The sequence below is a fragment of the Embiotoca jacksoni genome, unplaced genomic scaffold (assembly GCF_022577435.1).
Source record: "Embiotoca jacksoni isolate LCO1_2020_lvr unplaced genomic scaffold, fEmbJac1.0.p SCAF_1, whole genome shotgun sequence".
Taxonomy (NCBI): Eukaryota; Metazoa; Chordata; class Actinopteri; family Embiotocidae; genus Embiotoca; species Embiotoca jacksoni.
In genome coordinates, this window is record NW_027185229.1 from 7462314 (window position 1) to 7490179 (window position 27866).

At 41.0% G+C, this 27866-nt stretch overlaps 1 protein-coding gene across 1 annotated transcript; it reads right to left on the bottom strand.

Annotated features, from left to right (window-relative positions):
* Positions 1 to 35: 35 nt before the first annotated feature.
* Positions 36 to 27849, bottom strand: ptpra (protein tyrosine phosphatase receptor type A). The gene is made up of 22 exons (XM_069144045.1): positions 27400 to 27849; positions 16280 to 16326; positions 15956 to 16037; positions 15390 to 15860; positions 10951 to 11050; positions 10713 to 10786; positions 10122 to 10258; positions 9091 to 9181; positions 8762 to 8838; positions 8625 to 8661; positions 8419 to 8516; positions 7894 to 8013; positions 7533 to 7699; positions 7284 to 7419; positions 7021 to 7170; positions 6797 to 6890; positions 6573 to 6649; positions 6289 to 6423; positions 5582 to 5707; positions 5297 to 5448; positions 4785 to 4920; positions 36 to 3834 (listed from the first exon to the last, which is right to left on the bottom strand). Exons 2-22 carry the CDS (start codon positions 16298 to 16300, stop codon positions 3760 to 3762), a joined length of 2556 nt encoding a protein of 851 aa, XP_069000146.1. The 5' UTR covers positions 16301 to 16326; positions 27400 to 27849; the 3' UTR covers positions 36 to 3759.
* Between the last annotated feature and the right edge of the window lie 17 nt (positions 27850 to 27866).

Consider the following 27866-nt stretch of genomic DNA (forward strand, 5'->3'; position numbering starts at 1 on the left):
ACATCATAATCAGACATAATAAACACAGACAGATGTTAAAATCTCAAGCACTTTATTAGGTTTGAACAGTATCTTGCTTAGAAAGGCCATTTGGCATTATATAATTATATATAATTTTATCATATATATAATTATATATACATATATTCAAATGTTGAATAACAAAACACTAGAAACAAACTTGGATTTGCTTAAGACAATTATACCAAATTAAAAATGGCCAAAACAAAACAGCTCTAATACATTTCAAAATGGTCCCGATACAGTTCAATATACATCTTTAAAAAAAATTAGAAGAGAGGGAGATGAAAATAAAATAAGCAAGGCAGCAGACAGGAATGAAATATAAATAACCTTACATTATGTACAAAAGGGGAGTGGGCATAGACCACTGGGAAACATGGTCCAAGGACAAAGTGGAAGAGGGAAAGAAAGCAGGAAGTGGACAGCAGAGTGTGGAGTTGGATAAGAGACATAAAAGATGTATAAAGGTGGCGAAAGTTGGATTCTGTAGTCTTCGTCTCAAGAAATGAAGCCGTTTATGATTTTTTTTTTCTGGGCAAAGCTCCAGGAATAAAGGGACTAAACGGGACAACTGGTTTCCCTTGGTGATAAAAGATGCTATTTGTTTGGGGGGGGGGGGGGGGGGGGGGGCAATCTAAATTTTTGCTCAACATTCAGGTACCCATAACTGATTACTGTCATGGATCCCACATTCAACTGATATGGAATGAAATGAAGCCATTCAATAGAAAATAATTCATTAAAAAAGGGGCCTCAATGTTAGTTTGATCTACACAATCGAGGAATCGACATCTAGAGGGAATGTGAAAGACAGGATGACTGACCCAGTCTTGGTTTTGTAATAAAAAAATGGATTTGTCATTAAGTCTGCAGGCGACAGCTGAGTGAGTTAAGAAAAGGATGACAACGGTTCATCACACACTGACAGTAAAGTTTGGAGAATCAATTTGCTTCGAAAACCTATCGGTGAGGCACTTTTTTTTTTTTTTTTCATTCACTATAATAGCGGGTCTCGTGGGTTGGCACAGTGTCGTGTTTAGCTGTCAATATGCAGTGAGACATTTGTGATCACATGATCCCAACACGCAAAATAAACCCATGTAATCTAAGCACAGACAGTAAGCATTCCCTCCTCCATTAATTAAACACCCTGTAAGTGACAATGTAAATCAATGCAGAACATAATGGCACCTAACTAATAGTGTGGGCACTTGTGATGCGTTGGAACAAAAGACAACCTGAAATGAAATGCGGATCACGATGCACAAACAGCCAACAATTTCAGTGACTGGTCAGTTAAAGGATCTGCTACTTGAAGCCTGGACAGGAGAGCCTTACAGAAGGCTTAACCGGGGCTTTGAGAACTGAAAGAGCTTCTCAAGAGTCCATATAGTTCACATATTCTAAAAACAAAGGCCATATCCTCATTCAGACCTCATTTGGTTCTGTAGTTTTAAGGGCTTTGCTTTTGGTGCAAATAGTGCACGAGTGTTCAAACAATCAACATTGATGCAATCGCCCTTCATGTACTTTTTAATGTAGCCACTATCAATAAATCTGATTGTGCTCCTTCCTTTAATAAAAGTAATTACACAGTGATAGGGTAATGTAGATTATGCACATGTATGGGGCAATTTTAAGTCAACATTAAGAAAGATTAAAATAGCTTGAACATTTTAATAATTTTCAACATTATGGCATTAGAGTCTACTAAAATCCAGCTCAGGGATGAAATCTGAACACTCCCACTATGGTGGGAGCTAAAACCACTCGTGGAGACGAACTCAAGGTCAATTTGTTCAATCTGTAAATTTAAACAATCCTGGCATCAGTCATTTCCTGAGCTGACTTAGCTGAAATTAGGAGTGACCTGCAGCCCTGCTGTTAACTGACATCATTCATCTTTCATTACAATCACAAAGGGCATCGCCCTCAGTAGTGACATCAGATGAAATTAAAAAAAATAAAAAATACTGTAGTTCAAGTCTGAGTGTCCTAACAGGACATCCGCTCGGAAGAAAAAGAAATCAGAGCAAACATGGCATGGCACACCTCCACTGTTAAAGTAACAATGTATCCATTTCTGAGGAATATGTCAGCAACAGCATTCGAATAAAAATAAACATTCTTCAGCATCAGACAGTATTCATGGTTGGAAAAATAAAAGGGCATCATTCTTTAAAGGAGTGACAGTATGGCGTAGTGACGTGACGCTAATACAAAGAATAAGAAGTGACATTTAATCCCAGCAGACTCAAAGGAAACCCATGCAGGAAAGAAATGCTCAATACAATCTACAAGAAATACTGACTTGTGTCTGTAAACAAGGAATATGCTCTGTATATGGGATTTGTTGACTATGATGCACTAATAGTTAGTTGTGATTGTGTTGTTTGTGATTTGGCTTGTCAACATGATCAACACTGCTGCTGATATTGTAACAGACCTTAAAGTAAAATAAAAATCATTTTAGAGAAGCCTTTTGGGCTGTAAAGGACAAAAAACAAAACAAAACTTTATGTATTATCAACTTTCCCAAATTCCTTCTGGAGTCTAGGAATGTGTTAATTACTGATCCATTGACAGTAAAATAGTTTTCTCCTGCTGAACGTCTAAACATGGTTGGTAGAGTTTCTCAGACTCCAGAGCTACGTAACCAAACGAGTGAAGGACTTTGGTACTTGGCAGACAGAAGACAGCGATGCGTAAAAACACGCAGTCTTTGCTGCCAGCTTATGCTCCAGTTCAAACACACAGAAATGCTCAAAAAAAGAATGAATGGCTCCTGTTATGAAGTGTGTGTGTGTGTGTGTGTGTGTGTGTGTGTGTGTGTGTGTGTGTGTGTGTGTATGTGTGTGTGAGAAAACCTGAGACTGAGCTACATCACAGAGATTCTAATCAACCAACAGTGAGTGACCTTTGAACCCCTGAAACCTAATGGTGACAAATTTAAGTGACTTGAAAATGTTTTTTTGCCAAGTAGAAGCAATTTACTCTGTGTAAAGAGAAATGGCTTTGACTGACTGCGCGTGTGTGCGTGTGTGTGTGTGTGTGCGTGTGTGTGTGTGTGTGTGTGTGTGTGTGTGTGTGCGAGAATGAATGAATGACTGGTAGTGAGCAACTTCTGCTACCACACACATGTTGCTACAGCGTGGCTCAGGCAAAGTCAAGAAGGTTTTAAGTGTCTGTCCCTAAAAAGTAAAAAAAAATAAAAATAAAAAAAAAATCCAAGCATCATTACCTTGACTCTGGATGTTGTACATTAGCCACCAAAAGCTTTAGATTTATATCTATATATATTTATATATCTATATATACCAATAAAATACATTACAGGTGCCACCCGAAAATGCAGCCAAACTCAAAACTGTGTCTAAAACCAAAGTAATAAGATGCAACACAGTAAGTATATATACATAAGGGGCGTGAAGAAGGAAAGCAAAATAGGGGTGAAGGGCTGTATTAACAACATTAAAAAATATTCAAGAAGGCATCTCAGTTATTTTCTGTGTCCGACTGCACTGCCCTGTCCTTCGGGCGGAGACCTCTTTTCCCTTTTCCTGCGGGCAGTTCATTCCATCCGCAGATCAAGTTGTGATGAGTCTTTTGCAAAGATCCGTCAGATGGGAATATGCAGCTTTCTGCATGGCAATGAATGTGTGTGTTCTAGTGCGTGCGTATGTTTGTATGAAATTTATGTAGAAATCCGTCCACCGAACCATAGAGGGGGGGTTCCTACTTGAAGTTGGCGTAGTCGGAAAAAGCGTCGATGTACTCCTGGACCACTTTGTAGCAGAACTCGTACTGCTCCTGGAGAGGGAATTAGAAACAGCCACGTCAGCTAGAGCCACCGATGTGTGACCTTTAATCCAATCATTCAGTCACTGAAGTTACTGATACTTAAAATACAAACAGCAGTACAATCCCCCTGCTGTAGTTTGTGCGTTAATGATTTAGAAATGTTCCTAAAACTCTGCACAGATGTCACTTTTGCACTTGCAGTAATCACCTCTTGTACATGGTGCCGCTCCAAAACTGCTGCTATATTCTGGCACTGTTTTTATTTATGGTCAGCGTGTTGGTTTACTTTTATCTACGTTATGCAACTTTTAGAGAGATGCCAAAGAGTTTCACTGTACCTGTGCACAATAACAATAAAGATCCTTCTGATTGTAATGAAATAAAGACTACATTATAATAATTACAATTCATTTCTGTCTCCAATTAAAATCAAACTAATTGCTTAAACAAAATAGTTTAACATTTTGGGAAATATGCTTCTAAGCTAAATTTGTACTCTCTGCAAGTAAGTTTTAGGTTTTGAAAACGTGTGTCTACATCTGCTGATTACAGAGGTAATATCGTTTATTGTTTAATGATATAAACCCTTTTTTTAACTGCTGCCAAAATCTCATTAGTTGCTCCTTGGACTGAGCCCTGTGCGACAACAAATAGTGTGAAATAAACAAACAAAATTTGGTCTGCAATCAGTCAGATACATTAGTGTAAGAAACAATCAAAATAAAGGGTAAAGTTTCAAATACAAAAGTTAAAAACAATACAATAACAGCAACATCAACAGTGGCTATAAATCCTTAACAGTGGAAAACAAACTGCTGGTTTACGAATTCAAACATGTATTTTAGAGAATTCATATTCACCATCTGTAAATGTGAGGAAAGCACATGTCTCCTACTTTCTCTCCATGTTTTTGTCAAAGATCAACTTGTTGTCTATTGGGCTTTTTGATGTGCTCTTACCAGTGTCTGCACCATGTGGGGTCTCTGCAGTCTGAGGCTCTTTACTGTCTGGAAGACATCCAGGATGCCTTCTGCCTTCACCCTCTCCAGAACTGTACTCAAAGCACAGAAAGTCCCCGTCCGGCCAGCACCAGCACTGTAGACGCACACAGGGACAAAAACGCCAACTTCAATGTATACACTGCCATCAGCATGTACAGAAATAACCAACAAACCAGAGGCTTTGTTCTGAGTTCGAGAAGAAACATAGCAGTGGTTCTGGGAGCAGTTCAAATGTCACAAGGAAGAAGAGAACAATTCTTCAGAAATGTTTTTTCCTGTGATTTTAGAGCTGCAACAATTCCCCAGACACACACTACTACACATAATTACTGAAGGCATTTCCATGAAAAAAATAATAGAAAAACAATCAGTATAATCATCTTAAGGTCAAGCATTTGTTTTCCTAAATGTCCTTCCGTTGGTACATGTAAGTTTAAAAGTGGTGTGTGTCCATGTGTAATATGTCTCACCTGCAGTGCACGGTGATTGGGTGGTTGCCAGACTGCTGCTGTTGTTTCTGCACAGCAGCAATTATGTTGATCATGCCTTTACCGTCAGTGGGGATGCCCACCTCTGGCCAGCCATGGAAATGGAACTGACGCACTGCTCGAGCCTTGTTCTCCTAGAAAGATGGAGGAAGAGAAGGAGGAACGATTTGATTATTAGCCAAATTGGCCTTTAAAAAGGACTATATTGCTTGACAATGTTTTTGTTAAGAGCTTCTGGTGTGTTTGTTTCATCGAGTCTTTTCTTACCCTGTTGTTGGTGACCAGGAGGTCACGCACTGTGTAGCTCTCACTCTCCTCCTCCCTTTTAAGCTCGATGGAGATGTCCCCATAGACCACCGCACCATCACTGGGCCAATACTGAGCGCACTTTTCCTAAAGGGCACATGAGGGGAACAGTCAATGCTTGACGACGTGTTAAGAAGTTAGGAATAGCCATGGTATCTAAAATGTCAGTGACATCCTAAGTTCCATCATGTGTATGCAGTCAACATGTTTACATGTTAATGTTTCTTACAGAGAGAAATTTATTCCAATTCATGATTTATTAATTGCATTAGTGAGGAAAAAAACTGACACCGAATCCACCACGTCTGCTGGAAATAATGGGATTCGGAACTTCTAATTCAACCAATCCTTGAATTTACTTTTACTCTTTGTTGTGGCATCAAACCATCGGGACATCTTTACTGCAAAGAATTTATATCACATTTTATTAAAGACATAAAATGAACTTGGAAATCCACATCAAGCTGTTTTGCTGAGATTATTATCATGTCATACAAGATAGCATCCAGTTAGCATTGACCCTAATATCAATATTCTATTTTAGCCAGTTATTGACCTGACATATAATACTGATGTCTGTATCTGCGCGCGCACGCACGCACGCACGCACACGCACACGCACACACACACACACACACACACACACACACACACACACACAAACACACCTGCCCTCTCTCCTCCAGCTCAGTGAGCATGACTATGGAGCAGCTTCTCCACTCCCAGATCATCCTCCAGAAATCCTCCATGGTGTGCTGCAGGGGCCCCTGGCTCGCCATGTATGCGTCCTTCTGACGGTAGCCCTGTGACCACATGGGAAGTGATTGAAAAGATCGAGTGATAGAAAATAAACAGAAAGAGAGGAAGGAAAGGTGGATTTAAAACACGTGATCGATCGCCTGCATTAATGAAATGAAACGATCCACTCTCATCCAGGCACTTTTACACTCACATCAATGAAAGAGGCATTGACGTAGTCGGTGTTCTCCTCTCCTCGTTTGACTGGAATGATCACTCTGTTGAACTCGTCTGGTAGAGGCAAGCAGAGGCATTTATCTTGATTAAAAACAGGCTTTAAGAGTTGCATTACACATCTGTAATTTCAATATGGGCATAAAACCATGTATCACAGCATGTGGGCACAGTTACAGCAACACCTACAAAAGCATTACTCACATGGAATGATCTGTAGGACTCTGTTCTTCTTCATGTTGACAGGCAGGTTGCCCGTCCTCATCTTGTCATTCTGAATCTTGATGGATGTCAGTTTCTAGAAATCACAACTCAAAATTTAGTTGATTTGCAGTTAAAATTTGTCTCCTAACCTTCCAGTAACTTGTTCTTAACAGAATGAAACGGAGAAGAACTTCTCTTTGGAGGAGTAGAGCACACAAACAGACCTTAAATTCAGCCTCTAGGCCATTGCAGCCAGCTCCAGGTGAGGGCGCATAGAGCTTGGCCAAATGGGTCTCCAGAGAGGTTACCTCCAGCTCCGTGTCTCCGTACAGGTAGTGCTCTAACAATGCCTGGAAGATGAAAACGTACTGCATCTGTGTGAGAGGGGGAGAAATGTGAAGAGCAGGATGGAATTAAAGAAAATCAATAACAAGTGCTTCAGAATCCATCTCTGATTTAATGATTTAAGTGTCAACAGTAGACTTACATCAGTCTGGACCATCTGACTGCGCTGGGCTCTTATCCTGGTGACAAACCCGAACACATCCACCTTCCTCTCTGCGATCATCATGTCCAACATGGCATCGATCACGATGAAGGTACCTGTCCTCCCCACACCCGCACTGATGCACAGAAATATGATCTTGTGAGTTTTGAGTGGCATGCAGACGAGCACACAACACAATAACGGCGAGACACAAATTGGAGGATCGGCGTAAACAGACGCACACTTTACCTGCAGTGAACAACAATGGCCCCAGCGTACTGGGGGTTGCAGGCTTTGACTTTCTTGAGGAACTTGAGCATGCCGATGGGGGTGAAGGGCACCCCAAAGTCTGGCCAGCTGGTGAAGTGGAACTGAGTGATGAGCCTTTGAGGCTTCTTCCCAGAGACATCTCCCACCTGAGATGCAAACAATACAGATCATAGGAGGAGTCACAAAGGTTCCCATCTGTGTCACTAAAACTAAAAGTATCTTATTTTGATTTCCCTTAAAAAAGGCAGCAAGGACTAACTTTATGCTTAAATTACTTTCGATAACACTTAGTAAAACTACTTTAAAACCAGTGCCCTGACTAATAAGATGTTTGTGGTACCTGCTGGATGCAGAACTTGCGGATGGTGTAGTCCACCAGAACCATCGTGTCCTCTACAGACACGCGGATGTTCCCGTATGTCCAACAGCCCTGGTCCGGCCAGTACTGGGCACACTTACACTAAAAAACAGAGAGTTACTTGAGACCAAGCACACTTCCAAAGCAGTGCTCAGAAGGAAAGAACAGCCTCAGTTACAGAATTGGAAAAAAAAGAAGGGCAAGAACACAATGAGGTTATCTGACCCAACTCTGCTGTATCTTTGACAGAATGAGTACAGTGACAAAGCAAAGAGAGTTTAACATAATGATTTGAAGGCAAATAATTGCTTCCCTGGATCTCACATAAGGATTAACATGGGGGTTTAAAAAGTAAACATTTTATTTAACCTCCTCAACTGCACGAATATTCTATACAAATTGCATTAATGTAGTGTTTGATATTTAAAGAGGCTGTTTTAAGATCTTGTAAAACATAGTATCTCAATCCAATCATCATCCTCATCTGTCCAGCTCCAGCCAGCCTACCTCTTTTCTCTCCTTCAGATTGGTCACCATGACAATGGTGGCTGTGTTCTGCTCCCAGATCATCCGCCAGTAGTCATTTACAGTTTCCTCCTTTGGCCCTGAAATATTGAGACAGATACAGCCATCCAAACGATTAATAACCATGTTTATTAGTCAATAACAGCACCGTTTGTTTCTGCTCCGATGCGGTTAGGTGCCGACCTCACCTTGAGCTGCGATAAACTTATTCTTCTCTTGGTAACCCTGCAAAAACAAGAGATCAAAGAGAGACATTGGGATGAGTCGATCATATGTGGAGCAGAATTGTTTCTTATGTAAAAAAACATGTTGCAAATATACGAACATTTATGAAGGAGGCGTTAATGAAGTCGGAGTCGGGGACTCCTTCCAGAGATGTCAGATGCACTCTGGAGTGATCATCTGGGAAAGAGAGCAGGAGACATGTTCAGGATCAGCAAACGGAGAAGAGGAGCACAGACCACAATGAAGATACACATGGTGCATTACAATTTTTCCCAATCCCGTTCATGTAGTCCGACACTCGATTATGTCTTGTAAAATGTCCTTAACTGCCAGCTGTCTGATGTGAAATATGATTTTGCAGATAAATGTTTCTGAATGCTTAAATTAGCAGATAAGAAGTCTGTTTGTCTGCCTTCAGTCGTCACTTACATGGCAGGATGTTGACATATCTGTTCTTTTCTTTATTCTCTTCCTTGGAAGCAGCGTCACATGATGCCTGGATGGGGCAGACTGGCAGTGCCTAAACAAAAGAAAAAATACATTCAGATAAGAGAAGAACAGACAGCTGTGAATCAGTCTCAAGATATGTGACCGTACAGATAATTTTCTGCTGGCTTCATGTTTTTGCTTACTGTGTCAAATATTTGGTGTGTGTTCTCAGAACATCCTGGAAGCTCCTTAACTCTGTGGATGTTTAGGCTTTAATCCAAAAAGTTTTACACTGATTTATTCACCTCCCATTTAGCACTATGCCGGCAAATTATTGCAAACAGTAAAACTAATGAATTAACTTTTTTTGTCAGCTGTGCCCCCACATCCCTTTATTTAGCATTAATTCCTTCATCAGCACCACTCAGCATGTCCCAATACTGAATGCTGAATAATGATTTAAAAAAAAAGTGTAAAAAAAAAAAAAAAAGTCTCCTAAAACTCAATGCTTATAGCCATGTGATCAAGTTCACATTTGTGCTACTACCATTATCAGTGGCAACTGCTGTCTTTCATCAAGTCATTTTAGCCGTTTCACCTGTTGGTTCTTGTTTCTAGCTAATTATTTGTACTTCGTATTTATTAGTCTTAGGTAATCATTTCACCTATATCCATAAATTTTGAGCTGATTTTATATATATATCATCCTCTATATACCGAGTTTACTGTAGCCGGCAACTCACTGTTAATTGAGACTATGGATTTACAAGTAAATCATCACGCCAACCTGTAATCCTTTTTGGAGAGGTATTTTCCTTCTCCATAAAAATACCTGGATGTATTTTTTAATTGACTAATTTCTGTTTCGTCTATCTTCTTCAGTCTTTTCAAGTACCACCTGGCAACTAACACCCCCTGATGTACAAGCATCCCTTGTTCTGAATCTGTAATTTAGGCCTCAGAGCTGCAGGTCGAAGATTAACCTTGGGCTCAGTATGTTATCAGCGGGTGTTTGCTTGAGTGTGCCGTACATTAAACTCCTCTCTGAAGAGCTTGTTGTCATCAGCCATGCGACGGTTCATTTCTTCCTCGAGTTTGTCGACGGGAAGAGGTGGGTACTTCCTGTTTGTGCTGGGGGAGCGAGCCAATAGTGGCACGCTCTGGAGTTCTGCACCAACCAGCAGGAAGGGAGGAGGCGAGAGTGAGGAGACGGGGGAAGGAACGGGAGGGGTGAGACAGGTGGAGATAAAGACACGGGATACAGGGTAAGAACATGGGAGTGGAACGGTCTTACATCATGTAACACTGACTTCATCCTTCACTGTCTCCTCTTACAATGCCCAGCAGAGGGCGATGTGAGACAACATTGAAACAGGAGGGAGCTAACTGCAGCTCTGTTGATTAGGTAATCACAGTGAACAAAAGCTTCCTGCCAACCAGTGAAATGTTATCAGTTAGGAAAGAGAGATCAATCAAGGCTTATCAGTAAAAACTCAGTCACAAGTCTGGTCAAGCTGGCTGTTTGCCAATACGACCAAGAGCAAATACATCAGGTGTTTAGCAAGAATGCATCTGCTGACAAATCCAAAGCGCACACAATAATGCACGTGTGTGTGTTTTACCTGTATCATCTGATCTGCCATTGGTCAGCCTGAAGGAGTTTGAATGGCTCCCTGCCTGCTTGTACTTCTTAAACCTGTCAATCAACAAAGATCAAAGTGCATTAATACACACACGAACAAGTAAACACACAGCGTCTCACAGCAGAATGCCAATCAGCCATTGCCATGGTAACAGCAGCACCTTAGGCCCTCACAACAAGTCTTTGTGTCTGAAGAAAATCCACAGTGTTTCACCAACCTGAGCATGTAGAGGATGATGATGATGAAGATGATGACCAGCAGGGACGACAGGGCCACCATCACGGCTATGATTGGCATGTCATCAGACTGGCTGTCGCCTATATCCAGGATACAAAGAAAAGGCAGAATAAATTATTTGTAACACACATTTGACTTAAAGAAAAATAAAAATAAAAAATGGTGCCTCAATATTATGCTAAACTCCATTGTGATTACCAAATGATTATGTTTACACTATACCACAAAAGCTTGGGATGCTGTGTTAAATGTAAATGTGAATGCAATATTGTGTGTTTTTAAGATACAAAATATGTGATTTGACTGACTTTACCAACAAGCTGATACTAACTTATTTGAAATAATAGCATTTAGGGATGTAACTAATAGTTGTTGTGTTCTTGATGGGCAGATATTTGAAGATTAATGCCACACTCATGCCAATAAAGTAATACGAAGCTGCGGCTGGCAGCTGGTTAGATTAGCTTAGAACAAAGACTGGAAATTGAGGGAAACATGTAGCCTGGCTAAGTTAAAAGGTAGGAAAGTCTGTCCACCCTCAAACAAATAAACAGAGCCAGACTCTAATTAAAATGTTTAATATTCACAAACGTACAGTATACTGTGGTAGAAAGTGAGTTTTAAAGGGGCTGAAAGGTGTATTAAGCTACTTCAGACGGAATCAGTTAGTTGTTCCCTCTTCTTTCCAGGAGGCAACAATTTTATAGAGCCTGACTGATACATTGCCCCCAGTATAATTGGGCAATATTGGCTCATTGACTCATGGATAAATCAGTACCGGTTGGCTGATATGCGCCGAAATGAAAACCTTTTTTTTTTGCAGAACATAATGCGGAAAAGGTTCCTAAGGTAAATTTGCTCTCTTTCTGTTGGTTTTGAATATATGTATTTACTATTATTAAATTCTCAGTGAAGTTCACTGATTTGGTGCACTGACATCAGAGGGGACAATAAACCCTAAAATATCCTGTTTCCATTACATATCTTTGTCACAGGACTTGTCTAAATTGTTCAATAACCACATTTGAGGGATTATTACAATAAATGGGTGTTGAGATGGTATATAGAAAATATAGATATATTTTTTGAGTATCACCCAGTATATCGATATCAGAATTGGCCCCAAAAACCAAGGATCAGTCATACTCTACCATCTTCGTAATAAACTCAACAAAAGAAACTATTAAACTATTTATTTAATTAACCAATTACCAAAATCACTGTATTTTAGTTTCAGTCGACCAAACTAATAAATTAACATACTTAACACCTCACAACTTAAAGAATACTGTAATATACATGTAGTGTTCATTGACATTCATACAGGACAAAGTTTCAGATAGTTTAGGATTATAAGGTGACCTCTTTCAACAAAAGCCTGTGTTTGTCTCTTCCATTACGGCCATCCATGTTAATATTTTATTGGCTTAAAAAAAATAAAACACAAATGGAGAGTGCAACAGGTTGCCCCTTAGAGTGAGCAGATAAATCACAGTTTAACTGAGAGGGTCATCCCTCAGCTTCTATCACTGGCTACACCCATGCTGACAGCAGACAGAGGGATGGTATAAAACACTGAAACATTTAGTACGCTGCCTGTGAATTTAATATGAATTATTAAGAGTGTAAATGTTAAATGCTTTCGACATGTCAAAAACAAGAAAGCATGTGGACCAGCTGGATACTGACTAGTGGAAATGGATTGTGGTCACCAAGGCTTACTGTTACAAATCAGACATTACACAGGTCCAGTTATATATTCCTTACGATGCCTCCTGTAGATTATAATGGCTGACCAATTTGTATATGTTTCCACCACGTGCACGAGTTACTGGTTGAAGGCAACCCTGTGGTCTTCCCGGTGACCTTTCACTGCTACAGTTGGAACAAAAGACATGAGATTTGCCTGAACAACAAAGGGAATTTGGTGTACAAAAAAAACTGGCGGCCGTTTGTGTGCTGATGACTGGTCAGTAAGACACATTAGGGCACAACAAAAGAAAAGATTTTTCTAGAAAACTACACGGCGATGATGGTGGTGGTGGTGGTGGTGACAATGGAAAGACAAACTCAGCTGTTCCATGGAGTGACTCAAAATTCAAGAGAATTCTTAACGTTGCGGACAAAATATGCTGCAAAGAATGCATCGTTTGACTTCATGCTCTGTGTTCACTTTCTGGGGGGAAGTATTTTGGAACGCAGCCCAGTTGGGTTGCATTTTCACGCACAATTCCCAGGGCTTTTCAGCGTTCTCCCCGGGACAATGTGTACATTGAACAGAGCCAGAGCACAACAAGCTGTGGGTATCATGTGGAAGTGACACATCCTCGACTGACCTAATGCTCATTTAGAACTGCTCAAGGCTTTCCACACGAGGCTCACAGACACCCAGAGGGACACAATAGAGCAATTACATAACACCCATGAACCCGGAGTGATCATGTTATACAAGAGACGTACCATTGAATGCAGCGCTGCCACATCTGTTGCATTTATGTTGAGCAGCAATGCAAGCTTATCTGAACCTCTACAACTTGGTGGTTGTGGTTTTCGACCAAAATATTATCCATTCTTGCAGGATGACTCAAAACATACCTTTTGTTATTACAATCTATAATAAAACCATCTTTCCAAATCAGTCAGTAGCATTTGATAATGATTTTATTTCTCTATAATCACGTAATATGAATAATTAATGTAAAAGAAAATGGTGGGGGAGTCAGGTTACACTATCAAGCACATCACTGGGATGGTCAGTACACAGGCACAAAGATGCTAAAAAAATAAGACCTCGGGTTTAAAATGTTGGAGTCGATTTGATGCTCAACATACAAGCTTGTATTAAATAAAATAAAGAAGTTACGTGCACAGTGTCAATGTCTATTACGAGAAGATGCTTCCTTAAAACAATGCGCATGTCTCTCACCTACACTATAACTGCTAACTTCCTTTTCCACTATATACCTGAGCTTAACTCCGGCCGAACACCAAAGAAGAAGACCTGTTTGTTTTTAAATAGAGACGAAGCATTCGGCAGGGTCTGGGTCATCTAGTCTGGTGGTATTCCGATTCTTGTGGATGATTGGTCAAATGCAGGTATGTCACGTCAGGATATTTCCAGCGCTGCTACAATGGAGTCTAAAAGCAGAAATGTGTTCAACTATCTTGAAATATTAAAGGTTGCCTTTTGACCAGAGCTCTTTTTAGCTATTGCTATAGCTGTACCACCTGAATAGCACCCAGCTAAAAGGGACATCAATGCTTTAGCACTCTTATGCGTTTTTAGAGTAAACCATTCATCTGTGGTGTTTTTTTTTTATTCAAGGCCTTATTCTCATGAAGTGTCATATCCCAATTGTCAACTTTTACTTTACTTAAAGTAGGCTCTATTCGCACAAAACATTAAAACGTGTTGTCGGTGATCTGATGACAAGCAGGAGTGTCTAAAGACAGGCCTGAATGCACTTAAAAGGAATAAAGAATTCACTGGGATCTCAAACACAACTCTGGAGGAACAAACTCACATGAACCTCTATGCATCATCATAGTGTGCCAAAAACTGGAAAACCCTCTCTGACACAGTTGATGATCCGTCTGTGAGCAACAACTTGAAAAAAGTTGAAAAATATAAACCTGAAGCAGAGTACACAAAGCCATGAGAAAAAAAAACAGTTGGTCAGTTTTCTTCTTGGCAGCAACTGCAGCTTTGCGAGAGATAAAATCAAACCTAACAAGAGAGCAAAATCCAATCCGAGGAGGTGCCTCAGATTAGGGATGTATTTCGATGCGAACTCGATGCCAAGATTCTGGAAATGTGACAGTACATGTTTTTCTATGGAACCAAAGGTACCGTAGGTACTGTGTAGGTAGGAAATAATGAAAAATAACAAATACATGTGGAATGGTGGTGGAAAGTGCAACAAGTCTGCTGTAACTTGTAAGGAACAAAAAAAAGTTTTAATGGAATGAACACTGGCAGGTTTTGACCAAAATCCAGAATGCAGAGCAGCTCAAAAACAGACATCCAAATCTGTGCACAGAATTCACGGTAACGAGTGCCAGTTGGTAACTTTATGTTTGCAAGATATCCTCAATCCAATATTGTTTGTAAACTGGGACCGCTGCCTCTGTTATAGGCATACATTAACTTTTTTTTTAGGCTGATGTAGCCATAGAGCCTAATTTAACTTGCCTAACGTGTTTTTAGGGATGTCTTCTTGTTCCCGTATGTCAGCATTCATCTCTTGAGTACGTCGTTATTACTACGGACAGGAATGATGGCAAAAAATACAAGAAATAAGACTTAAACTGCAATAATTGGGAATTATCCTTTAAGTATCTTAACACTAAATCTTTCCTTGTGAGGTCTTTACGTAAGACAAAAAGGACAAAGTGGTCCACACACGTGCCAACACTCACCATGTGGTGTGGGGTCTGGGGGGATCCCTGGTTCTGGTTCTGTGGTGGACTTGAATATATCCTCGTCGATATCAGTCTTTGGAAATGGGTTGTCTGGAGTTGAGGCTGTGGTCTCGTTAACTCCGCCCGCCGGGGTGGGAGGAGGGGGAGGCTCGGTGCTTGGCGGTGCCTGAGGGGCATTGGTTGGGGCTGGAGGTGGGGGAGGAGGGACAGGTAACACTTGCACCGTGGCGTTGGGACCAGGGGCTTGTGCATCTTCATCACCAGCTGGGCTTGTGGTGGTGGTGGTGGTGGCAGCGGCGGCGGCAGCGGCTGCTGCTGTCATCATTGTTGCAGTTATTGCCGTCACTGGGATGACGGCAGAGGGGAGCGTGGTGGGTGGGCCCGCGGGGGCTGGGCCATGTGCGACTGTGAAGTTGAGGGAGGGTGCGTTAGGAGGGTCTGTGGGTTTGGTAGTGATATTTGGAGGACCTTAGAAAGAAGAAGGCAAGAGAGGGTCATTTTTCATTGTGAAACATTCAGCCTGAAAAGGTGGGTACCGTAAAAGCAGTGGACATGGTTCGTACTTGTGATGGGGATATGATCCTGGGCTGAGGCCCCGAGGGCTACACCGAGCAGCAGGAGCAGGGGACACACACCCATTCTGCCCTACAGTGGCACCACAAAGAGACCAAAAAATATTCGTCAGAAACAACCTACAACTTCAGTGAAATCAGTAATAAAATCTACTCAATCCAATTTTTTCAAATTAGAGATTGAGAGTGTATGTATCAGGTATATATTTTTTTTATCTTCTATCCTAATCCTACATGTTCAATCATCGTAAGGAATTTCAAATAAAAATGAAATTTTGTTGTGATGTTGGCTTGTGTGTGTTAAATCTTGTTTACCTGAAGAAGCGAAGTTGGCATCAATCACTCATTCGCACAGCGTGGTCCTGGAAACCAACAGAGACAAACACAACACATTTAGTAGTAAGTCAAAGTCACGGCGAGGCACAACTGCTAAAATCACTTTGGTTTTGCAGCATTTTTGCAAAAATGTCAATAATTTATTATCATAGTTTGTTAACTTTCGTAGGGTCACATTGTGCTGAAATGTAATATTATGTAAAAATTCAACTGTCCAAATGAATGATTCCAAGACAACTGCAGTTAAACAGTAATTAAATTAGTTACTCAAGTTTTTACTTTACACTTTTAGCAGTTTGACACAGAAGAACAAAGTTCACTGCACTAAAGACCAGCAGGATTATTTTGAAGCCCATTTTTGCCCGCATTTGCCTGACAGTAATAACTGAAAAATCTTAATATTATATTCATTTCAACCATATCACATCCACATTTATGTTTGTTTTTCCTCTCAACAGGGTTATACCACACCATCATTTTCCTGACACTGAGGCTTCGTCACCCAAAGCATGACTAAAACAGAATTAGTGTCACACTTAAATTCCTGCTGTGACAGTGACTCACCAATGAGGACACAGTTCACCCACACTGATATGTGGCTGAGTGAGAGGAGAGCAGAGGATAGGCAGACTTGGAGAAAGCATGACGGATGCCGAGTGGTTGGTCTGCCTGACTGTCAGTCTTGTGTATAATCACAGAGTCTGACTAAACTGTGATAATCCCTGGACCTAATCCCATGGTCTTGACCCTGGAATAATCCAGCCCGTCTGCCTCTGCTTATAAAGATACTTCACCACTGGACTAAGCCAAACACTGCAGCGCTACCACACACAAACCGAGGCCTGACACCACAGATTATTGCATCAGTGGGCAGAGGATAAATTGGGTGCTAAAAGCTCTAATAGTGCCAGTTACCAATCTTCTGCTTTTGAACTGAGCTCATTCATTGCAGTACTTACATTTTGGTTGTAGCACAGGACTGTTTGGCTGTGACTGCAGCCAGAAATGGGGCATGATGAGCAAGTTATGTGGTCAATGAGTATGCCATTAACCTACAAATCCAATTGTTGCTCTCCCTCTCTCACCATCACCCATCCTTACATCCATTTAACCAACAATTGTCTGCTTCCTGAGAACAATTCCAACCCATCAAAAAAAAGTATTACTTCAATCAAAAATAAAAAGTATTTTAAACAGTAATCACATTTTGTTTTGTTGAAAATAATTTTTTTAGACACCATCATTTTGGCAACATTCCCGTCTCTTTTTTTTTTTCCAAAGAGATAGCGACAGGATGATTATCTGCCCAATTTCAAGACCTGTTTCTGAATTTCAGGAAATTCTTGCATCAGGGTTGTCAAGACATCATTGTTATTGATTAATTTATGGGTTTTTTTTCTTAATTTTTTCTTAATCAACTGTATATAAGATGTCAAAAATTTTGATAAATATACATTACAGACAGTTTCCCTTATTTTGTCAGGCTAATGTTCAAAACCAAGTGACGTCACCCATTGGTTTATGAACTGTCGTTTTGAAGCATTGAGTCTGGCGGTTTTGCTGTCACAGTCTTCGTTTTTTTGGAGCCAGAAGTATCATATGTGGAAAAGCTGGGGAGGAGTGAAGGGTGAATTTGAACTGAGAACACCATGTCCACCCACCTATAGTGGAAACCAGACTACACTTTACATATGTAATTCAAACTAGACACGCCCTCAAACATACTTATTTGAGGCCTGATATCTAATTAATGATTTAATTATTTTCACCAGGACCATCAGAACAGTCGATCAGAAGTTTAGTGAATGACACCATAATGATTTGTGGAAAATATGTTTTGACTTTATATTTTTCACGAGGGAAAAAAATCCAAATAATTTTTGAATGAGGGTTTTTTTGGGGCCATATATTCTTTTGGAGCCAGCTCCTACTGGCCCTCAGTTGTATTGCACTTTAGCTTCACATTTTCCATCCTGGAGAGTACAACCATTTTCTATTCCAATACCCAAAGATATTTAGTTTCCACCTCCATATGACTGAGGAAACCAGCAAATCCAATTTGAGCTTAATTTGTGCTAAAAAAAAAAAAAAAAAAAAAAAAGCTAATTATCTAAATCATTTTAAAAACATTCATTTTCTCTTGACTGAGTAATTCATTAGCTGAAGGTCTAATTATGTCAATAACAACCCAAAGAGCTTTTATACACCCTTAATACTTTTCACAGTTTACTGCTGAGACACAGGCGCTTTGTCATTCTGGCTCAGTACTGTTACTGTTAACATCAGATTTTTAACTTGGCCAGTGTGCGACAAGTGTGGTCACAGCACCGCATTGCGTCTCCACTGTATCCACAGTTTGGACAGATTTCAGTTAAGCCATAAATCAAAGTGCATGTTGCTTCCTTTGTCTCCTGTCTGGTCGTAGACATAAAACAAATCCTTTGTCAATCCAAAAAACACATCACAACCCTAAACTCCTACCTCTACTATCCTCCTCCTCAGCACTTATTAACAGGAGTGACTCAGCTATAATAGACACGCTCAGTGACTGTACTGTTCTGTGAGAAATGGCATTATACAGCGTTGAGTATCAGGATTCATTTGATGAGAGACTTTGGTTATTAATGGGTATGTTTACATCAACAAGCTTCTTTTAGTCACCTTTACTTAATGAAGCATGACTCATTGTTTTGTGTGTGCCATCCAGTGAGGCTGCATGACGTGTCACTGTGTTAGTGTAAGTGATATAAGCCAGTCCTGTTGCGAATCTTCACTTCACAGATGCTGCAGGAGCCTGAGAGGGTTTTATCTAGAAACTGTGTAGCGCCAAGAGTACAACTCCCCACGGATGCATCCTAATGTGTTTTGGCCTCTTGAGAAGTAGTCGTCTTCGTGTGTGTATGTGTAAATGCATGCGATTCTTTTTTCAACAGACTTGTGTGTTGGTTGAGGACATCATTCATTTAATAGGTACTGGGCAAAAGTGCTTAGATTTGTGCCACTTTTAGGTTCAGTGCAGTCAGAGCTTTCTATTAAAAATATACTCTAGGTGATGGATCAGTGTAACTCACACTTAAATGTGAATGTAGGAGACAAAGAAACTATGAGTGTTCAATGAAGTCGTTGTTTGTGTACTTACATGAATCCATTAAGGTTTAATTAAACCACTTGTTTGGTGTGCTGACCGAGCTCTAATAACATTCCAACTATGGTTGATACACATTTTGTTTCTTTCCTGTTGTTGACAGCACAAGATGAGCTTCTTCCGACTACTCACTAGTCACTACCTCTTTTTGCTGATTTAATCTCAGGTTTCACAAGCAGATTTAATTGATTAAGCAGTTTTGTCCTCAAACTTGTGTCTTTTGATCGAGCCTCCTTCTCTTTATGCAATACAGCCAAATACTAAGAAGGAGAGTAAATTTCTTTCCAACAGTTTCATCATGCTATATTCCCTGCGGAGGAAACATGTTCATGCCCATCTATTAGGGAATGAATGTACCGTATTTTTTGGACTATAAGGCGCACTTAAAATCCTTAAATTTTCTCAAAAATTGACAGTGCGCCTTATAATCCAGCGCGCCTTATGTATGGTTACTTGTTGTGCTTATTGATCGATTTTATGTGGTACAATGCACTCAAAAATCTGTCGAAATGTGTAAGTACGACTTTGGTAAGCAACAAAGCCGCTCCGCTCAATAGATATTCGGAGCATTACGGTACGCTGTGTCACTACCTGATCGGCCCTGTAACAGGAATGTAATGTCTAAACTAAAAGTGCATTCATGTGAGGCAGCCCGCGCCCGGAGTTTGATTTACCGGACTGTGTTGTTTTGCTTAATGCGCCTTATAATCCAGTGCGGCTTATGTGTGAACATAGACACGTTAATTCACAGTGCGCCTTATAATCCGGTGCGCCTTATAGTCCGAAAAATACGGTACTCAAAAGGTAGTCATGCAGCTCACGCTCTCCTGACTTTGTGCTTGTGTTGTGCAGCCATGTGAGTATTTTCTTAGACAAGGCAGAGCACTTAACTATAGGACAGCTCATCCCAACAGTGACTGCTGTAAAGGACTCGCACTAAGTGCAAAACTGTGACAGCTTTCTTAAGGCTATGACATGCAACTCAAAAATCAATAGTCTGCTGGGAATATATAAAGAAAAAAAAATCACCCAACAGAAATATATTAAGTTAAGATGGAAGTAAAATTTCTTGCAGGGACACCTTTTATTTCCCCTTTGTACTACAAGCTTCCTTAGAGAGCACACCGCCCTGGCTCAAATGACACTGGTGTAACTTGGTACTTGATTTTTTTTCTTGGACTGGCTTATGTAATTATTCTGATATTTTCCAAACAAATATTAGATATTTTCTGGTCAGCATTAGCCAGCTAACATTAGCCACCCTTAGCTACTATTCATACCAGACCAGGAGCTCAGCTTTAATGATCAAAGCACAACTGCATTTAGGGCGTGTCCAAATCTACTTTTATTAGTTTAAAGACCAATAACCTGAGTACAAATAAGATGCATGGTTCAAAGGGGTGGCATTAAATTAAACCAATCAGTGTCCCCATTGCTCTTAAAAGCCAGATGTGCTTGTTCCTTGGTGTACTGCTATCCTAACAGCAGATTTATCACGAGAAGGAAAGAACGCTTCACTGCAGAGGAAACAGATCTGTACGTGCACAAATTGAGCAGATTGATGAACACAATAAAGATTTTTCACATCATAATCTTAATATTATGCATGTTGGTGCGCTTCTGCATCTCCATGTGTGTGTCATAAGCAGAGTGTATGTAAATTGTGCACCTGACTATGTAGGTACATACTACTATCTTAATATTGCCCTCTTAGAATAACAGTAAAATACTGCACCACTGACTTAAGAACAGATTTTTGTTCCTCAATTACTTCCTGCTGCCTCAAAATAGCAAAGCACAAACAATGTGTCCTATTACACCTCACTTTATGACCAACACGCCCATCGGCACTCAGATGGGCACAAGTACATTTGCTATTTAAACAACATGGGAACTAGACGGGACAATTCCAACTGCTTCAATCTGACACTGGGAAAAACATTTGCATTGCATTTTGCGCCGGGCGTAAATCTGTGAAAGAAAAAAACCTACTCTACATTAATCTGCGCAATAGTGCGTTTTAGTGCTTATGAGTTTAACTTCTGAGTTATTTCTCCTTAGAAAAGTTGTGCAGTACCACTTTAGCTGTTGTTACAGATGTTTATCAAGCATCTGTGGCATTTTTTCCCCCTTCAGTTTGAACCTCTTTTATCTGATTGCATGTGAAACAGGCAAACGCCCCCTTGGAATAAAGAAACCTGTACATCTTGTTTGATAGTGATACATAAAATAAACAAATAAAAGGAAAGGAGAAATTCACGCACAGAGACCAGAAGCATGTTATACAGTACATGGGCAACAATCTAGTCATATAAGACAACATATTGAACTTCAAAATCTTTCCATATTGATTGTCAAAGTCAGCACCGCTGTGCAGAGCTCAATGCTCGCTGAGCATGAAAGTCGTGAGCCCAACTAACCAATGAAGACAGTTGCTGCTCTGCCTGTGGCCAAACGCAGAACTCATAGCATCACTCACTTGTGAAAGGGCTGGGCTGTTCCCATGCCATTTCATTCACAGTGAAAGGAACACTTATAGGTAGAATATAAAGGAAGTCCAATTACATCTCCATGACAACCAAAGGCCAAGACGCTAGATCAATGAAAGGTAGTCATTTAATATGGCGAGTTCCCACTCAACACTGTGGATTTCAGACATGTACAAGTACCTGTGACCTCAGGTGCAGTAATACTGGTCTTTTCCAACTGCACCAACATGAATCTATGAAATTCTCTTCAGATGGATTTTTAGGTGAGGATTGTACAGGGTTACAAATGTTGCCAAAGACTGTAACAACTACTACAGCAGAGTGAATCCTCTATTTTTAGGATTATTGTTCGAAAAAACACAAGTCACAAGTCAACAAATTGTATTTAAAATTCCACGAGGATAACCCGAAGCAAGCGAGTGATTTGGAAACCCAGCCGACACCGAGCCTACAGGGTTTACTGATACGACACCAGCCGTGGTGGTCAAGGGGACTTCACCATTCATGCAGAGAAATATTTTCCTCTGGCTTTCTTACAAGGCATCCTGCTTCACTGCTTGCTGTAGCGCTGGATAATGCTTGTCTGTCTGTCTCCATTCATGGCATATTAATACTGTTTCTATGTCTTCAGAGGGAGGGGGAGAGAGGGAGAGGGGGAGAGAGGGGGAGAGAGGAGAAGAGGGAGAGGGGGGTCTGGGGCAACAAGAAAACTGTGAATGCTTGTCTTCATGGGAGGCTGAAGTAGGCCTAACTCAGCCGCTAGGACTCTTGCTTTGGAACAGACCACAGATTATATGTCCCCAGTGCCACATACAACAGCCACAATCCTCTGGACTTCCCTTTCTGAGGGATACTACTCCCTGCTGATGTGGTTTGTGTTCCTGTTGGCTTCATTCATGAGCTGGTGAGTTGATGAAAAGCTGGGGAGAAGCATGGGATTACTATTCTGGCTAATCATAAGGGCAAGAGTGACCGCTGTGTCTGTTATTAAGCCTGTAATGATGATTTGGTTCCATCAGGCTGGTGGGACCAAGAGAACTCGCTTGTTTCAATGAGTGAAAGCGGTGAGTCAGTGAAGCTCTGCTCTGTGTCTGTTTGGTTGTGGGGTTTCTCACAGAGCATGCCAGGGGCCTCTCAAGCTTTCCCACATTGGACACAGAGAGGATGTGGAGGCGCAAAGCATGGCCTCTCCACAAAAACCACTGTGACCTTGAAGTATGGTGTGAGGCCAAACGGGCAGCTCAAGGGCCACAATGAAACTCGATTCACCAACACTTCTGCCCTTTGAAACTTAAAACACCAAAACTGATCTCTGGATCCAGCATGCAGCGAAGGCTGGACATCCTTTTAAAGCTGCTTCTGTTTAGAAAACATAAAATATTTAAGATTTTTGGATTCTTTTCTTAAACAAGGGTTAAATGAAAGAGGTATTAGTGGAATTAGTACCAACACTCATACATCAGCACTATCATCCACTAGTGAACGGCGCACTCTGCTTCTGTATGCAAGTGTAACAGTAACAATATTACACTGTAAATATTAGTTCAGTTACAAATAGCAGCCCTGTATCGTTATATACTTAGGGTATGCCTGTGCGGAGACCTCCTGCTGCTCTCTCTCATCTCATGCTGTTTTAACGTGTTTTTTTTATTTATTTATATATTTTTCAGTTTTTTTGAATTATGTTTTCATTAGTGTATAATCACCTGCAACTAAGAATGTTTGTGTTTTCATTACCTTAGAATAAGACCTTCATATGGACGCCGGCTCTCTTCCATGTTGCACCGCCGTGTTTTTAATGTAGCCCATGACAGACAGAACCAAACACTGTCTCTAAAGAGGGCTTTTCTTATTTTTAGGAGTTTCATAGACAACATAGATTCTCTGACAGAGGGGACGAGGGGATCAGTTGGCTGCAATCTGCAACCTCATAGCTAGAAGCCACTAAGTCCCACATACTGCTCCTTTAAATGAGGGATTACAGTGAAAGTTTGAGTCCCTTCTATTCCCATCTGCTGCCAGAGATGATCACATCCAAACAGACAGACACTAATGCAAAAAAGTGTAAAAAGTAAAAGTGGTCAGTAAAGAAAATGGTCCCCGTCATTGTTATACCACTTTTTATGTAGTTACTAAATGATTATTACTGATTTAACACTGCGTAATTAGTTGTTGGTCTAGTTGCACGTAATTATTAACCCTGTTGGGCTGCTCAATCTGGAACAACGTTTATTATACAAGCACATCACATGTTTTCAGATTGATTTTACTTTACTAGAAGACAACCCATTATGTACTTGTCCAAATACTAAACACAAACCAAAGAAACAAAAAAGGGAGACAATAAAAGCATTTAGAATATATAGTATAGCCTAATCTGCTAAAATTTAATAACTAACAGTGTAGTGGAGTAAAGGGTGCCATGCTTACTTAACATTTACTTGATTACATGTACTTCATTATTATCCACCACTACTAATACCAACAAATTTGAAACAATGTCGAGCACTGCCCTAAAGGCAGATTAAGTGATGCTGCTCAAAGCTCCTGCCACACTTTCTAGCTTTGCTTCAGTATCACAGGTTCTATTACAACGTTACCCAAAGTGACAGCTCGATATCTGAAGTGACCATCCTACTGCACTCATCCCCTCCTTTTCCTCTAAAAGATAAGAAACCCGCCTAAGATGACAAGACAATCCTCAGAGGCTTGACTTCAGAGCGACGCTGTGACCGTGCATCCCTTTTCTTCTACGTGAATTTTTAGGTGCAGTATTTAAAGACTTCTCAAACTCTCTTACAAGCTCTTATGGACATCTTTTTCACAGCAGAGCAACAGAGGTCTTGGCGGCAGGCCGATGCCGAAGGCAAATATAAATATTTATAACTACAGCTCTCAACTGGTTTTGAATCTAATCTGAGTTTGGCCTCAACTGTGGAGGCATTGTTTAAAAATTAAATTAAAAAAACTGAAATAAAAGACGATAAACACAACATGACTAAATTTGACATTTTGCTCAGTTCTTCTTTTTCCTAAACAAAACCTGAAAAAAAGGATTTTGAGTGCACTAGGTAATGAATGGTGGCCACATTAACAGCCGTACTGTATAATAATCAAAGAATTTATGTCATTCGAGTAATGATAGAGAGGGGCAGCCTGGTGGGATCCTTTACGTGGAGGAGTGTTAACATGCCGTGTGTGCCAAACCCAATTGCCCTCCATCCACAACTCCATTAAGTGCCATTATCCCACATTATGGCAAAAGACAAACAGTTCCAGGCTAAAATAAACTCTAATGACGAAATACGGAGGTGGCAAGCAGATTTTGACTGACCTGGATCCCACGTGAGTTTACAAGATTAAAAAGAACTCCTTAAATACAAGTTCACACCTTGAAGTCAAATGAAAAGACACAGCCTATTATCTCAATTCCTGTGGTGAGCCAGAAACATCAATCATCACACATCAAAAGGATGTAAAACAAAGATTTATTCAATAGTTTGAGGGGGGTTACATAATTACTACTCGGCATCTGCAGAAGGACAAAGTAAAGCTGACTGGAGGAAGTCCTTGTCGTCAGGCAAGATACTGGATTTATGAGTCATTACGAGTCACACAGGTTTATTTCCTGCGTTGCAAAATAAATGTCATTAAGGCTGAACTGACATAACATGTAGCTGCAATCAGGCTCCATAATGCTTCAGAATCCTCTAAATGCAGCAGTGTTTATCCCGTCAGAGGCTGAATTACAGTGCTCTTCCACAGAAAAACATGGCGTAGGTCCACAGGTGGAAACACAAATATACCTCTAGCCCCACCCAAAAGAGCCAACTCATGATATTGTGTCAGAGGCTCTGAAATTGTGAAATCTCACAACACAGAGGTGATTTTGTTTGTTTGTTAAACATCCACCCATCAAAACATCATGCAAAAGTTCCCATGAGGCAATTTCAAGCTATACTTATCCTTATTTTTAGAAACTTGGCCAATCATGAAAAAACAAAAAGTGTGGTGTGAGGATCACTCAAGCTCCTCTGCTAAAAAACCTTTCAGCTTCCTGAAGACAGAAATAACTTCATATTTCTTAAAATAGGTTGTAGAAAATATGGAGAACGAGCAAGAATGATAACAGCTCTGACTTTCTCTGTCGTATCGCTAAAGCACACTTTTCTTTCGCCTTTACACGGTCTGACTTTGATGAGATGGCGCTGCTATGACAACCAAAGATGGTTTGACAGTTTTTTTTTTTTTTAGGTAGACATGTTCAGGCCTGACAGAGGTCAAAGGTAAGCCTGAAAGAGGAGTCACATTAGGATGTAGGTGGTGCAGCTTGAGTTTTGCACTTGGATAGTGCTACATGACATGACGACCTCAGTGAAGCATGCTGTGAGGAGGCGCGCAGGGCGAGGTGTGGTGCACATCAGTGAACTGGACCAGGTGCTATGAGTGGAGCTCCAGGCTATCTCAGACATGGCAAGCCAGGCTCCGCCATGCCATCCTCAGCCTCCTGATGCATCTTTGCTCTGTCTTCAAACTCCTTTCATGGAGTTGATTGTTGACTGTTGTGTTCACCGATTTTCTAAATCTAATTCCCACTATTTCTCAAGGTAATCTGGCCCTTTGCAAAAAAACAACCAATGAGCTGAGAAATCATAATTTACTGTCCAAGTGAAAGCAAAGTAATACATGATAAAAAAAATAAATAAATAAAAAAAAAATCCCAAGACCCACAGGACTGAAATGGTATGCTTGGTTACACCCAACACTCAGAGGGAGAGGAGAATATTAATCATTACAACCCCCAAAAAAACTTTGGGAGAGTTTGTAAAGGCGACTGCACGCAGGAGACGTTCCGTTTCAGAGGAGCAGCAGCAGCAGAAGAAACACAAAGCAGGCGCTGTGATTTGACAGAGCATACATGTTAACGTTAGGGCGACCTAATTCCAGTTGTGGGTCGCATGAACCCCTCCACCCCCACACACACACACACCCCTCCCCCCCAGCTCCCCTCCCTCTCTGAACGTGTAATAACAAAGCATTGATCAATAAAGTGTACTTTCCAGTGAGGCAGCACAGACCTGACTAGACCCCCCTCTCTTTGTTCCAGTGCCAGCGCAGCAGCATCTGTGCTGCCACAACAAACCTACTTTTGACTTCTTAAATGTTGTCCTCCTGAACATCCCCCCCCTCTTTTTTTTTTCTTTTTTCTTGAGAGCCCCCTTCGCCAAAATTTCCCTCCCTGCCTCCGAGCTACTTCTGAAATGTTGCAGCGTTACAAGGAGGGTTGCAACTGTTCAACACTACTTCACGCTGGCATCATGTAACGCCGCCTGTGAGGCTAAACCTGCGGGGACAAAGTGCTTGTTTGTGGGTGACACAATGTTACAGCGAGAGGAAACATGCTTCTCCAGCGACGTTGTAACAAGTGTGATTCAGCTCTGCGCAACAAAAACAAGAAAACTCACCACAACTCCTGTAGCGCCCAGAGGAAACTCGGGGTGGGGGAAGAAGAGAAAATCCAGGCCAAGCAGGAATTAATCCTCTCTTTCTCTTCCACGTTTTTTCAGCCCCGGTCCCTGTCTCCACACCCCAGGAACCGAGAGTGTGAGCGGGGTGGGGGGACCTGGGTGATAGCAGAGGAGGGAAGCACGGTCTGGGACACACACACAGCCAACACTTCGAGGTCTATTTATCTGCTAAATCCAAGTAAAGAAGTCGCCCTCCCAAAAAAAATCTGTAGCTCGCCCTTTCTTATCGTCTCGTCGTTAGGTACTTTGTTTGCCTTCCTGGATGTTAAATCCCACAGTTTCTCCGCTGTATCCGGGCGCGTCGGCCGACTATTCTAGTCCGCCATGTTGTGTGTCTGTCTGCATAGGAAGAATGGGAAGCGAGCAGCAAATTCCCAGGCCAGACCCCGTCTCTTCTCCACTCT